Source organism: Camellia sinensis, chromosome 5, assembly GCF_055761805.1.
Source record: "Camellia sinensis isolate YWXY chromosome 5, ASM5576180v1, whole genome shotgun sequence".
NCBI lineage: Eukaryota > Viridiplantae > Streptophyta > Magnoliopsida > Ericales > Theaceae > Camellia > Camellia sinensis.
This window is the reverse complement of record NC_138965.1, coordinates 204,338,435-204,351,643: the sequence shown is the minus strand read 5'-3', so window position 1 is coordinate 204,351,643 and position 13,209 is coordinate 204,338,435. Positions and strand designations below refer to the sequence as shown.

The 13,209-nt window shown below is 39.0% G+C and overlaps 1 protein-coding gene across 1 annotated transcript; it reads right to left on the bottom strand.

Moving 5' to 3' along the window:
* Positions 1–429: 429 nt before the first annotated feature.
* LOC114275574 (uncharacterized) lies at positions 430–3,782 on the bottom strand. The gene is made up of 3 exons (XM_028217624.2): positions 3,328–3,782; positions 1,899–2,294; positions 430–1,103 (listed from the first exon to the last, which is right to left on the bottom strand). Exons 1-3 carry the CDS (start codon positions 3,707–3,709, stop codon positions 811–813), a joined length of 1,071 nt encoding a protein of 356 aa, XP_028073425.2. The 5' UTR covers positions 3,710–3,782; the 3' UTR covers positions 430–810.
* Between the last annotated feature and the right edge of the window lie 9,427 nt (positions 3,783–13,209).

The following is a 13,209-nucleotide window of genomic DNA, read 5'->3' as shown; positions in this document are numbered from 1 at the left end:
TGGGTGGGTTAAGCATCCACCGATAGGATGTTCAGGCCCAGAAGTTTTGGGTGAATTTTACAGGCCCATGAAGATCCTGAAATGTTGCCCTATCTTGTTTTGTACCAAAGATAGCTTTTGAAAATCTTGAGATGCAATAATCTCAAAATATAATTCAATTGATATGAATATTTTGAGACCTTTAGAAGAAAAATTTGGAGATAGAGAATCTCATGCTCTTGTGTTGTCATTGTTAACCCCATCATCATTGCCAAATTTATTCCACATCTAAGAGCAATAATAATGTGAAGCAAACAGAATTTTGTCTCAAATTTTTTTTGTATTGTGTCTCAATTCACTTATAAATGATGATCGTCAGATAAACGTGAAAATCTCTACATTTGCGAATCTTCATGCATAATCTAACTACTGTGAACAAACTGGAACAAGGGAACAATTTTAGAATACTTCCTAAGCGAAGAGTTCCATCCCATATTAATTTTTTTATTTTTTATTTTTATGTACACGAGTTCCATTTTGTTTGATCCTTTTGGTGTTCACTTACCTGTTTTTGGGTAGAGTCCTTGTTCTCACTTTTAAATCCTAATAGTGCAATAAAAAATAATAATAGAGAGAATAAATAGAGAAAGTTGATTGACACTTATTTGTATAACAAGAAAAAGATGGTACGACTAAGAGGGAAATGACTTGAGAAAAGCTTTTATGCTTGATATTTTGCTGTTAAAAATGGCCTCTGATATTTTCTTGGAAAACAGTTTTCTCTGCTGATTCTGGAAAAACCCATCAGCTTTTAGGACATGCAATTAAATTTCATGTGGTCCCTACACCAAGAAAGTCTATGAATGTTGGTTCAACAACAGTCTCAAGATTGTTGGTTTCTCTTCTGTACTCTTCATCTGTAAGTGGTGATGATAAAGGTTCAGTGACTGAGCAGTGAGAAGAAGAAGAGTAGTGGTGGTAAAGTGACTGTTGCATCGCAGTCATCATCAATGGAGGTTGGTGGTGGGGATAGAAGTAAGCGACTTTTGGTTCTTTATCATCCACTGACCTTTCCCAAGCCCTATTCTGGTTGAAAATGTCCACCATCTCATGGCTATTAGGACCTGTACAGTACAAATCCACAACCATTCAGAAAGAAAAAGTCAATGTTGATTAATGTGACGGACCAACAAACATTTTTGTGTAATATTCAGACTTATTTATCACTTATGTTATGTTTGGATCATAAATTTAAATAGAAAATATAAAATATAAAATGGAAATAGAGAAAAAAAATTTAACTTATATTTTATATACTTTTATCTCACCTTTTATTTTTACCTTTGCAAATCTCTGTATAAATTTATAATTTAAACACAATTTTAGTGTTTGAACAAATTTGCACTCATTTTTAAATGACAATAATTATCCTGTCTTTCAAAAAAAAAATAATAATATTCATGTTGACAGGGCTAAAAATGAAAGAAATGGTTGAGAAATGATAATACATCATTGGATGAGCACATGACAACATCCATATAATAATTTATGGTCAAAGAAATTTTTTTTGTTGAAATAGTTTTAATTCATTGCCAAACTAGTTTGAAAGAGAGTGTATGCTGCATTAATCCTTGTATAGAAGCAATAACTTGAAAAATTTTAAATACACAAAATCGGCCACAATCTTCTGTAATTAGATTATTTGCATGTAAAATACCTTCAAAAACTTTGAAGCAATACATGAAAAGTTGAGAAAGAAAAAAGGGTTTGGATCAATCCACGATTGCAAAAGAATAATTGAACACAATAAACAGTGGAAACCAATTTATGGAAAGTAGCACAAAAACCCAAATGCACAAACTACAGGGCCAAACAGATCATAAGCAAGGTAAGGAAGGAGAGAATCAAAGAAGACTCACCAGAGTGGAAATCGGGTGTTTGCAGTGCACAAAACCCATTGCGAGGAAGAGAGACATTGCTGCTGCAAAGATTGACAGGGTATGGTTGTGATGGTGGTTCTGTGACTCTGTACACAATGCTTGGATCTTCTCCCTCCAATCTTGTGTGAACAGATTGAGCTATCTTCCTCCTCCTATAAGCACTGGACTGTTCTCTATATTTTCTAGCCATTATTACATGCCAATGGTTCTTCACTGCATTGTCAGTTCTACCAGGCAAGAGCCTAGCAATCATTGCCCACTTGTTTCCATATAGTCTATGAGCAGACATTAGCCTCTCTTCTTCTTCTTCATTGAAAGCTTTCCTGTTGATTCTTGGGTCCAACTGGTTGAACCATCTCAACCTACAGCTCTTGCCTTCTCATTGATCCACATAAACAAAGAAAGAACCAAAATAAGTCAAAATTAGAAGAATTACTTGTTTGGTACAACTTGTTGTAAACTGAGAATTAATAATCAAAAGAGTAAAAGTTAAAAATACAAATCTTCTCTTACAATCTCCATTTGACAAGCCAAAAGTCTTGCCAAAGTCATTTTGCCAAAACCATAACCAAAATTTTGTTTTGCAATATTGTGTCAAATTTGAGGCATGATTTTGGCAAAATCAAATTTGCCCCGTAAGTAAAAACCATGTTATCATCACAAAAAAAATTTTAAGAGTAGATTCAATGGTAAGAATATTAGTTATGTCAAAATGGCATATGAACTATTGAAGCACCATAGCCAAAAAATAGCATTTTGGGATAGTAGTTGCCATTTTGTTGCAACTACAAGTGTGTTTAATTTGTGTTTTGAAATATATTTTTGAAAGAAAATTTTCAAAAACATGTTTAGTTACAAATTTTTTCAAAAAAAAAAATTCTAAAATTACTTCTCTCTATTACATATCAATCAATCATTTTTTCTCTCTCCTCTCTCCTTCTCGATCACTTTTTCTTTCATACATATCTACTCAACTATAACAAAATATCAAACATCTCAAACTCCCAAACTTCAAAACTATTTTCAAAATATATAACCAAACAAATCAAAAAAATTTCTAAACTCTCTCCATAAAAAAAAATTTAAAAAATTTATCTCAAAATACAAACCAAACATACCGGAAAGGTATTTTAAGTATTTACACTTAGTCTTATCATATAATGAAATTTCACTATAGGCATCATAGTGGACATTTCATCACATCATCTATTGGTTAGCTATATTTAGAAACTCGTGGAAGGTTAGACAGATCAATTTCAAAAGTAGTAAGTATTGTTAAAGCACACACTAATAAACTAATTAGACAAAACACATGTTGTATACTTTTATCATGCAAAATGTCCATTAGTGTTGGAGTTGCTAAGAAAGCTAGCTAAGTAGGCAATATGTTATTCTCTCACTTACTTACCTGACCTTCCTTCCAACTTCTCTGCAATAACATTCCAATTCTGAGGACCATAGACAGCTACAAGTTCCTTGAGCTTTGTATCCTCTGCAGGCCTCCAATGCCCTCTTCCACACAACTTTGACTGCCCACCATTTTCTCTTTCCTTCCCAACACTCTCTCCATTTATCCCATCTTTGATCATCTCTTCTTCATTCAAGCTCTCATTTAGATCAATAGTTTCATTGTTCTCTCCAAACCCATCACTACAGTCATCAGAACTGTTGTTGTGGGTTTGTTGAAAACCCCAACTTGCCCTTCCATATTCCATCTCTGTAGAGCTCTTACAAAAACTGCTTTCTTGTGAAGAAGATACAGATGTTGTTGCTGTAAAAACCATTTCCATAGAAGCACCAAAAGGATCAAGGAGAGAAAGATGATGATGATGACGAGAGTTGATGCATATAATAAAACATACTTCATTTCATTTTCTGTTGTGTTCTTCTGACACATGTTTCAGTTGTGGGAACTGTTATGAAGTCATCTTCGTGGACTGAATCCGATAAAGAGGAAAAGATGGAGGAAGGGACTAAAAATGAGAAGAAAGTTTGACAGATATTGAAGGGAAGAAGAAAGCAGTTTGCACTGTTGTGAAAAACTAGAAACAGGAGAAGTGTTTCTAACAGAAACCCCTCTCTCTCTCTCTCTCTCTACCGCTTAATTTGGAGTGTTTTGAGTAGACAGCCCCACTCTGCCTGTTGTAGTGTTTACCTATTTTGGGTAGATCAGACATCAATACATCACTAATAATATTAATGCAACAATGATTCATCTCACTAAAAACATTACCACTAATAGTATTAATATATTAAAAAAATAAAAATAAATAAAAAAAAATACAACTCCAAGACCAAAACATCACATCATTAATGGCGAGACCCACTGCCACCTAATTAGTGGGAGCACTAATTAGTGCTCCCAAGCATTTTTAATATTAATGTATTGAAAATGGTAAAAAAAAAGAAAAAAAATAGAAACAAGGCATAAAAAGTAAGCGGGGCCCACTGCAACATTCTAGTGCTCCATGTCTAAGTGCTCCCAAACATTTTTCTATCCATTAATATTATGTTTGATTTATTGAAATTAAAGTTGAATGGAGTTTGGTGTTAGTTCTCCGAAAATCATATTGTGCTTGGTTTTGGATTTCAGAATTTACGTTTTAGATAATTTTATTTTTTTGTTTTTATTAAATTTTTTTAATATTTTAAGTAATTTTTTAATTTTTAGACCCATCTAACATAAATACACATAAAAAGTATAATTTTTGTGAAAAAAATCTTTAAAAAAATCACTAAATACTAAAAATATATAATAAAAAATTGTAAAAATAGTATATATATTTATTAATTTTTTATAAATATTTTAATTTTTAGATATATCTAAGTAAGGTGCATCTAAAAAAAATACTTAAAATTTTAAAAATATTCACTAAAAATAAAAAAATACAAAAAATAAAAAATTCAATTTAAAAAAAAATTAAAATTAAACACATTGCTAAATCACAATTTATTATATGTCATTTCATATTTTTCAATCACTCAATATAAAATTGTGAACACTGCCATCTCAATCAATCACAATTCACCCTAAACATCACGTGACCATGTCCTAAGACCACCAAACAACTTCTCTGATTCTTAGGCCTTTTCTCATAATCATTTATTTATAATAAAAAATAATAATTTTATTTATAATATATATTTTATTATATTTTTAGTGAATCAAACATAAAATAAATATTCCGATGAAATACGTATTTCATTTCACCATATTTTAATAAACAAACACTACTCAATAAAAGTGGAGCAGTATGCCTCGTAAAATTTTATACTATGTTGTTACTGGTTTGGAACAGTAGGAAAGTAATGGCACATGATGATTCAAAACTAATGATATATATTTTTATGCTTATGCAACCAATGTACAAGATAGTATATTATTCGTTCCCATAATAATTAGCTTTAAAAATAATTAATTAAAAATATTCATATAAACAGTAACATTAAGCCTCCGTTTGGGAAGTAGGTTGGTTTTTTAGCTTTTTGACATTTTTAGCTATTTTAGCCTAGGGTTAAAAAGCCTGATTTGGAATTGGCTTTTTAACTTTTTTGACTTTTTGACTTTTTGCTGAGGTGTCCATATGTAATATTACTAAACTGCCCCTGGTTTTAAATGGTTTTTTCATGTGTTTTTTTATGTTGATTTTAATTTTAATTTTAATTTTAATTTTTTTTTCATTTTCTGTAAAATGAAAAAAAGTTAGGTTTAATTTTATTGTCCTGTGTATTTTAATTTATTTTTTATTTTTTTATTTTTGCAAATGGTTTTTTCATGTGTTTTTTATTTTAATTTTAAATTTTTTTAATAATAATAATAATTTTAATTTTAATTTTAATTTTGACATAATAACAATAATAATAATTGTACGGGGAGGAAATAACTCTCCTCGTATAATCCTGTTGACCAAGTCCACGCTCCTCCGTACGACGTCGCTTTATTACCTGAAAAACACAAACGTGAGCTAGCCGGCGAGTGTGTGCCGGAAACCTCTCCGATGCCTAAGTCAGTAAGCTTGACAAATAGACAAAGTTTTATGTTCTCAGAAAGAATTGTGTTCAAAATTCCCTCCTCTAAGGTGGTGCTTGTGAGCTTTTATAGGTTTCGAGTGGCATAATCCTAGTAGGACTTTTATTTCTCCATGCAGAGTCCTCCTAGGATTCATACTCCTAAGGATAATGCTTATCCTTTTACACCCTCCCCCACTGCTTAAACCAAGTGGGATGGTTTCCACTTTGGCCGAACTACTATATGACCAAAATAAGCTTGGCTATGCAGAGCCACAGAGAAGGCCGAACTGTCCTTAGCTCGGTCTTCTCCTCCAACTCCTTATCTCGGCTTTCCCCTGTTCAACCATGGTGTGTTTAGATCAAACTTCCAAGTAGCAAGTTCTGACCGACCTAACCAAATTATGACACGACCAGACTAAATGTAAGGCCGGACTTACTTCAAATTGCCACCGGACCGGAGTTGCTTTACACATTCTTGAACCGGAGTATCCACACCTCTCCTGGGCCGGAATAACTACACTTCTCCTGGACCGGAGTATCTATGCCTCTACTGGGCCGAAATATCACTACGGCTTCTTACCGATTCCTTCACACTTTGGGCCGCAGGGCCCAACTCACAGCTCGGCCCAATTCTTTCCCAAAAATTACCCTCTCAATTGCCCCTTAATTTCATCTGCACAGCATGACTGAGATTACAAATCCTTCAACCGAGCTGGAGTTCTACAAGTCTTTCCAGCCGAGATAAAAACCTTTCAGCGTATCCAGCCGAGCTAGTTCTACTCCGAGCGCTGCTTTATCCGGTCAAAACGTCTCTTCAATTACGACTGTACCGCTTCCCATTCCCTTGCCACGTGGCGGGCTCTGATAGGCTGTGAGCTGTTATCACGCCGCCTTCGTACTTCGAATTTTTTGAATAGTCCCGCCCCTTTTTGCCGCTTTTTTCTCTCTCCTCTTTCACAAAATAACCTTTCTTTTTCTTGAATCATTCACCTTCCATTCTTCATCTTCTCTCTCTGTGTTTTTGCTGTTCTTCCGTTGCTTCTGAAGACTGACTTGGCTGCCACTTTCCCATCATCAGATCCCCCTTCTTCAACCTGGTAAGTAAACTCATTTTGCTTCCTTTATCTTGCTTTCGTATCTGTATAGCTTTGTTTTGTATGCTTTTTTCAAACATTTTCTTTCATTTGTCGCTTCGCTTCTGCACTTTTATGAAAATAATAGCAGAGCTCATACGTGCATGAACTTCTGTAAAAAACTTGCCTTAGATCCAAAATTAGGTAGCAACCGAACTAGGATCCTGTTTGCCCTAAATAGGCAGATCACTGTAGTCAATAACCGAACTAGAACTTGAAAGTCTCAAAGATTCACTAGCGCCTGACTCACTTTAGCCGAAATAAGATCACCGAGTTTTGAACATATCAAACTAGGAACCTCGGTTTTCAACCGAACTAAGCTTTTGGGGCCAAGCCAGCTTTCTTAGTTTCTAAACCGAACTCAGAAAGCTGCCCCTAGAGGCTTAACCGAAGTAACTTTATTCACACTACAACCGATTTAGGCCTTGGGGCTAAACCAGCTTTCTTAGTTTTTTAGACCGAACTCAGAAAGTTGCCCCTAGACGACAAACCGGTCTAACGAGCAAACTACTCAAACCGAGCTACCAAACCTTTTGATGAACCGAGATAGAACCAGTTTTTTGAGGCCGAAGTAGGGCTCTTATACCTTGCTTTTAAATTGTAGCATGATCCAATGATCAGTGCTTTAACCCCCTTTGTTTTCTACTTTGCAGACTTAGGTTGCCCAGGCATTCCTTCTTGTGCCCCACCGAGCTACTTGAGTTCAATCTTCCGACCGAGATAACTTATTTAATAATTTATACCACAAATGGGTAAGTATAGGTATCTGGTAGATACCCCAGGTGGCATGGCCGAATTCCGAAGGGATTATGGCATTCCAGATGATGTCCACCTTACCCTAGCCAAAAAGGAAACCATTCCGTGGAACAACCAAGGCTTTGTCCCCTTTACTGTTTTATCTATTATAGAAACCGGACTAAGGTTCCCTGTCCAGCCTTTAATTTGCGAATTTCTTAGGCAAACCAGACTATGCCCAACCCAGCTATCCACCAATACATACCGGATAATAATGGGTATTGCCGAGCTAAACCGCCAAGCAGGCTTGAACCTCGGTTTAGCCGAAATCTTCCACCAGTACTCCATAGGTTCCAAAGATGATGGCTGGGTTTATTACCTTAGGATACGCCGACGTAGAGAAAAGATAATCAAAGATACCCCGGATAAGGATGTTAATGACGACGACTTCTTCTGGGTATCGGGCAATTTTGAGGATCACCAAGCCCAAATCCCAGGCCGAAGTATTAACTGGAAGAAAGGAGAACCTGGTAAAGTTACTCCGGTTTTATGCATGTCTTTCTTTTACTTCGGTTTTAGGCGTTATGACCGATCTAACAGTCGTATATTTTTTGCAGACTTGGCCCATCTTGCTTCCTACTATAGTTACCCACATCTGAACACACTTCGAGCCGCACTACGGATTAAAGAAAGAGGTTGGGCCAAGCTTCTAAGCTTCGAACCGACCTACCGATATAGCGGTCGTCGAAAGGCCCGAGTGACCGATTTCTTTCTAGAGGAAGCACCTGAACCGGACCCCAACTTGCCCGAAATACGACTTGTCCCACTAACAGCTGAAGAAGAGATGGCGAAGAAAAGCAGAGTGAGGGCCCTTCTGACCGCAACAACCAGGGCCGAAGTGCAACCATCCTTAGAAACGCAGCCTGCCGTTGTGGCCCTCCCTTCTCAGCAACCTTCTTCATCTCGCCCTTCCAAACGTGCCCGATCAGCATCGACCGAACAGCAACTTGTCGATGAGGTCGAATCCATCCCCCAAAGTCCTCAACCTGCCCTCCAGCCGGAGCAAACTGACCGAGCAGAATCTTCGAAATGGGCTCCGCAGCTGACCTTAAACGACCGAGACATCAAAGCTACTGATTCGGTTGTTGCCGAAAAAGATCATCTATTGGCTTTTAATCTGGCCAAAAGTGTGTGCCTCCCCAAGGACATGGAGCACCACCTCAAGCAATTGAACACCGAGATGAAGTCCATCCGGTCTACATCGAAGTCCATGATTTTGGTAAGTAGCTCTGTCCGTTTTTTCTTGTTTGAATTTTCCAACTTTTACTTCGGCTCAAGAGACTCTTCGTTTTGTCAGGCCTTACAGAAGAACAACGTAACTTACAAGAAAGTCCAGGAGCTTAGAAAAACCACAAGGCAGGCAATGGCTGAAGCCGAAGCAAAAGCGGCCGAGCTAGAAGAAGCCGAAAAGAAAATGGCCGAGCTACAAGCGGAGAACGGCCGTCTAGCCGATCTGGTTAGTTCGGCCGAGGCAGAAAGGCAGAAAGCGGCTATTGCTATGAAAGACAAATATCTGCGCGAGCTGGTAAAACTTGAAAAGAGAAAAGATACCGATATAAGCCAACTAAAAAAGAGCGTGGAGGCGGCCGAAAAGCAGGGTTACAAGCAGGGTTACAAGAAGGCGGAGGAAGCATATGTGAAACAGTGCGATGCTGCCAAGGAGTTGTTCTTCAAGTGCGGTTGGAGGGCGGTCGTTGAGAAGCTCGGTCTTGATCCACAGACCGAGGTTTTCAACCCTCCAGCCTATTTTATACCGAGCTCTCTTGCGGACTACGCCAATGCTCTGCAACAAGAGTTTCTGGAAGAGTCAGAATCCGATGACTCCATTTCTGAAGATACTCCGGTCGATAATGTGGACCAGCCAGTCCGGTCGGAGCCCATTGTGGAAGACCTAACAGTTGGTCTTCCCAGTGAAACCGTGGTTCCAGCCGAAGTGACTCTCCCTATTGTGAATGAGCTCCCTCAAGAAACCGGTCTTCAAGTTGATGGTGATGCAGCTTTTGACGCCGAGATTGAAGATCTTTTTTCTTGATTTTTTCTTCTTTTCATTGTTACTCTTTGCCGTTGTAACCGAACTATGAACCTCCTTTGTAATAGTTTCAATGAATGAAAAATTTTGCTTCAACTCTTGTTCCGGTTCTGATATGTATGTCTGTACTTTGTAATGCCTTCAGTTACTCCAACTGTTATTTCGGTTTTGGCTGGTTAAACTACGCTTACTAGCCAACCACTCCTTAGCCGATATAATCGCTTCGGCTGAGGAGTATAAAGTGTTTAATCTAGCCAATCCAGTTTCAGCCTTGCACTTACTTCGGCTGAAGAGTAAGAAGTGTTGGTTTATTCTAGCCAACCACTCTTCAGCCTTGCACTTACTTCGGTTGAAGAGTAAGAGTTGGTTTATTCCAGCCAACCACTCTTCAGCCTTGCACTTATTTCAGCTGAAGAGTAACAAGTGTTGGTTTATTCCAGCCAACCATTCTTCAGCCTTGCACTTACTTCGGCTGAAGAGTAAGAGTTGGTTTATTCCAGCCACCCACTCTTCAGCCTTGCACTTATTTCAGCTGAAGAGTAACAAGTGTTAGTTTATTCCAGCCAACCATTCTTCAGCCATGCACTTACTTCGGCTGAAGAGTAACAAGTGTTGGTTTTTTCCAGCCAACCACTCTTCAGCCATGCACTTACTTCGGCTGAAGAGTAACAAGTGTTGGTTTATTCCAGCCAACCACTCTTCAGCCTTGCACTTACTTTGGCTGAAGAGTAACAAGAGTTGGTTTATTCCAGCCAACCACTCTTCAGCCTTGCACTTACTTCGGCTGAAGAGTAACAAGAGTTGGTTTATTCCAGCCAACCACTCTTCAGCCATGCACTTACTTCGGCTGAAGAGTAACAAGTGTTGGTTTATTCCAGCCAACCACTCTTCAGCCTTGCACTTACTTCGGCTGAAGGGTAACAAGAGTTGGTTTATTCCAGCCAACCACTCTTCAGCCATGCACTTACTTTGGCTAAAGAGTAACAAGTGTTGGTTTATTCTAGCCAACCACTCTTCAGCCTTGCACTTACTTCGGCTGAAGAGTAACAAGTGTTGGTTTATTCCAGCCAACCACTCTTCAGCCTTGCACTTACTTCGGCTGATGAGTAACAAGAGTTGGTTTATTCCAACCAACCTCTAAGTTAGTTTTTCCAGCTAACTTAGAACAATGCTTGCAATAAACCTAATCTTTACTAAGGCTAACTTTTATAAAGAACATCTTGTGCTGAAAAGAATTGCTTGTTTTATTGAAGGAAGAAAAAATTACACATGTTTGAAAAAAGAAAAGCTAAAAGTAAAATAACTTGAGATTGGCCGTGTTCCATGGCCTAGGGATTGCTTTGCCATCCTTGTCTTCTAGGTGATATGCCCCTTTGCCTGCTAACCCAACCACCTTATAAGGACCTTCCCAGTTTGGGCCTAACTTGTTATCTCCTGGGTTTGAGGTGTTTCCCATTACTTTGCGCAGTACCCAATCGCCTATCTTGAATTGTCTTGGATGCACCTTTTTGTTGTATTTTCTGATTAACTCTCGTTGGTATGTGGTAATGTGAACCAGTGCTCTTTCCCTTCTTTCCTCTGCAAGGTCCAGTTCCAATGTTATGGCTTCTCCATTCAAGTCAGGATCAAAATTCTCGCTTCGAATTGTGGGGAGGCCAACTTCTAGTGGGATTACTGCTTCCATTCCGTAGGCTAAGGAGAATGGTGTTTCTCCTGTTGATCGCCGAGGTGTGGTGCGGTAAGCCCATAAAACATGAGGAAATTCCTCCGCCCACTTGCCTTTTGCTTTCTCTAGCCTTTTCTTTAGTCCATCCAAGACAACTTTATTTGATGCTTCTGCTTGCCCATTTGCTTGAGGATATGCCGGTGTAGAATTGTAGAACTCTATCTTGTACTCTTCACAAAAGCTTCTGAAGATTCTGCCGTCGAACTGAGTACCATTGTCTGAGATCAATGCTTTTGGTATGCCAAACCGAGTGATGATATTCTGCCAAACAAACTTCTTCACGTCTTTCTCTTTGATTGATGCCAACGCTTCTGCTTCCACCCACTTTGTGAAGTAGTCTGTTGCTGCGAGAAAGAACTTCCTGCCGCCGGGCGCTGTTGGAAGTGGTCCTACTATGTCCAAGCCCCACATTGCGAAAGGCCATGGGCTTGTCAGTGGTAGGAGTTCTCTTGCTGGTTGATGTATTTGGTGCCCGAATTTTTGGCATTTCTCACACTTTTTCACATATTTCTCTGAGTCTGCTTGCATATAGGGCCACCAATATCCTTGCGAAATAGCCCTGTAAGCGAGCGACCTTCCCCCTTGATGACTTCCACACACCCCTTCGTGTATTTCAAACAAGAATGCTTCTACTTTGCTGGGATGAGCGCACTTGAGGTAAGGCCCAGAGAATGACTTCTTGTATAATGCCAAAGATGGAGCTAGCCAAAATCGCTGTGACTTTGCCCTTATTCTGTTGGCTTCTTTTTTCTCTTCCGGTAGGATGCCGTCTTTTAGGAACAGGATGATGGGATCCATCCAAGAAGGGCCTAATTCTGTGCAACATACTTCTTCTGCTTCGGGGTCTTCTATGCTTGGTCTTGGTAAGAAGTCGATGAGTAATGGATGAGGGATTGATGTATCTGCCATTGAGGCAAGGCCTGCTAGTTCGTCCGCTCGGCTGTTTTCCTCCCTGCCAATTTGTTCTATCCTTACTACATCAAATTCTTGATCTCTGTTCTGACTAACTCTTGGTACTTGGCCATTCTGTCGTCCTTTGCTTCATATTCGCCAGAAATTTGGTTTACCACCAGCAGAGAGTCACTGTATACCATTAGTTCGGTGGCCTTCATGTAGTATGCCGACTTGAGTCCTGCGAGAAGCGCCTCATACTCCGCTTCATTGTTGGATGCTGGGAAGCCAAGGTTGATTGCTTGCTCTACAACCAGGCCGTCTGGAGAGATGGGGACTATGCCAAGCCCTGCACCATGTCAGTTGGATGCTCCATCGACAAAGAGCTTTCACATCTCTCCAACGAATAACTTCCAGCAAGTGGAAGGATCAGATGATGTCGTGGGGTCTAGAATGGTGTTTTCTTCAAGGTCCATGTTGGCTGTCTGTCCTTCGTCCTCTGTTTGAACTGCTGGTGAGCCTTTGTTTGTCTCTTCCTTGTTGTCCTTAGTATGGTCTGCCCTGGTGCTTGATTGACTACCTTCTACTAGGGGTTGCGCTATTCCGGCATCAACTTCTGTCCCTAGTTCGGTTGTGTCAGTTAAGTCGACTGGGCAGATATGATGACTTCCAGGAGTAAACTCTGCGACGAAGTCTGCCAAAGAT

Excerpts from the sequence above, each read along its gene's own strand:
- LOC114275574 (XM_028217624.2), bottom strand. The coding sequence starts at position 3,709 with ATGGAAATGGTTTTTACAGCAACAACATCTGTATCTTCTTCACAAGAA. Across the intron at positions 2,295-3,327 it reads GAAGTTGGAAGGAAGGTCAG|GCAAGAGCTGTAGGTTGAGA; the intron begins GTAAGTAAGTGA and ends ATCAATGAGAAG. Across the intron at positions 1,104-1,898 it reads AACACCCGATTTCCACTCTG|GTCCTAATAGCCATGAGATG; the intron begins GTGAGTCTTCTT and ends TGTACTGTACAG.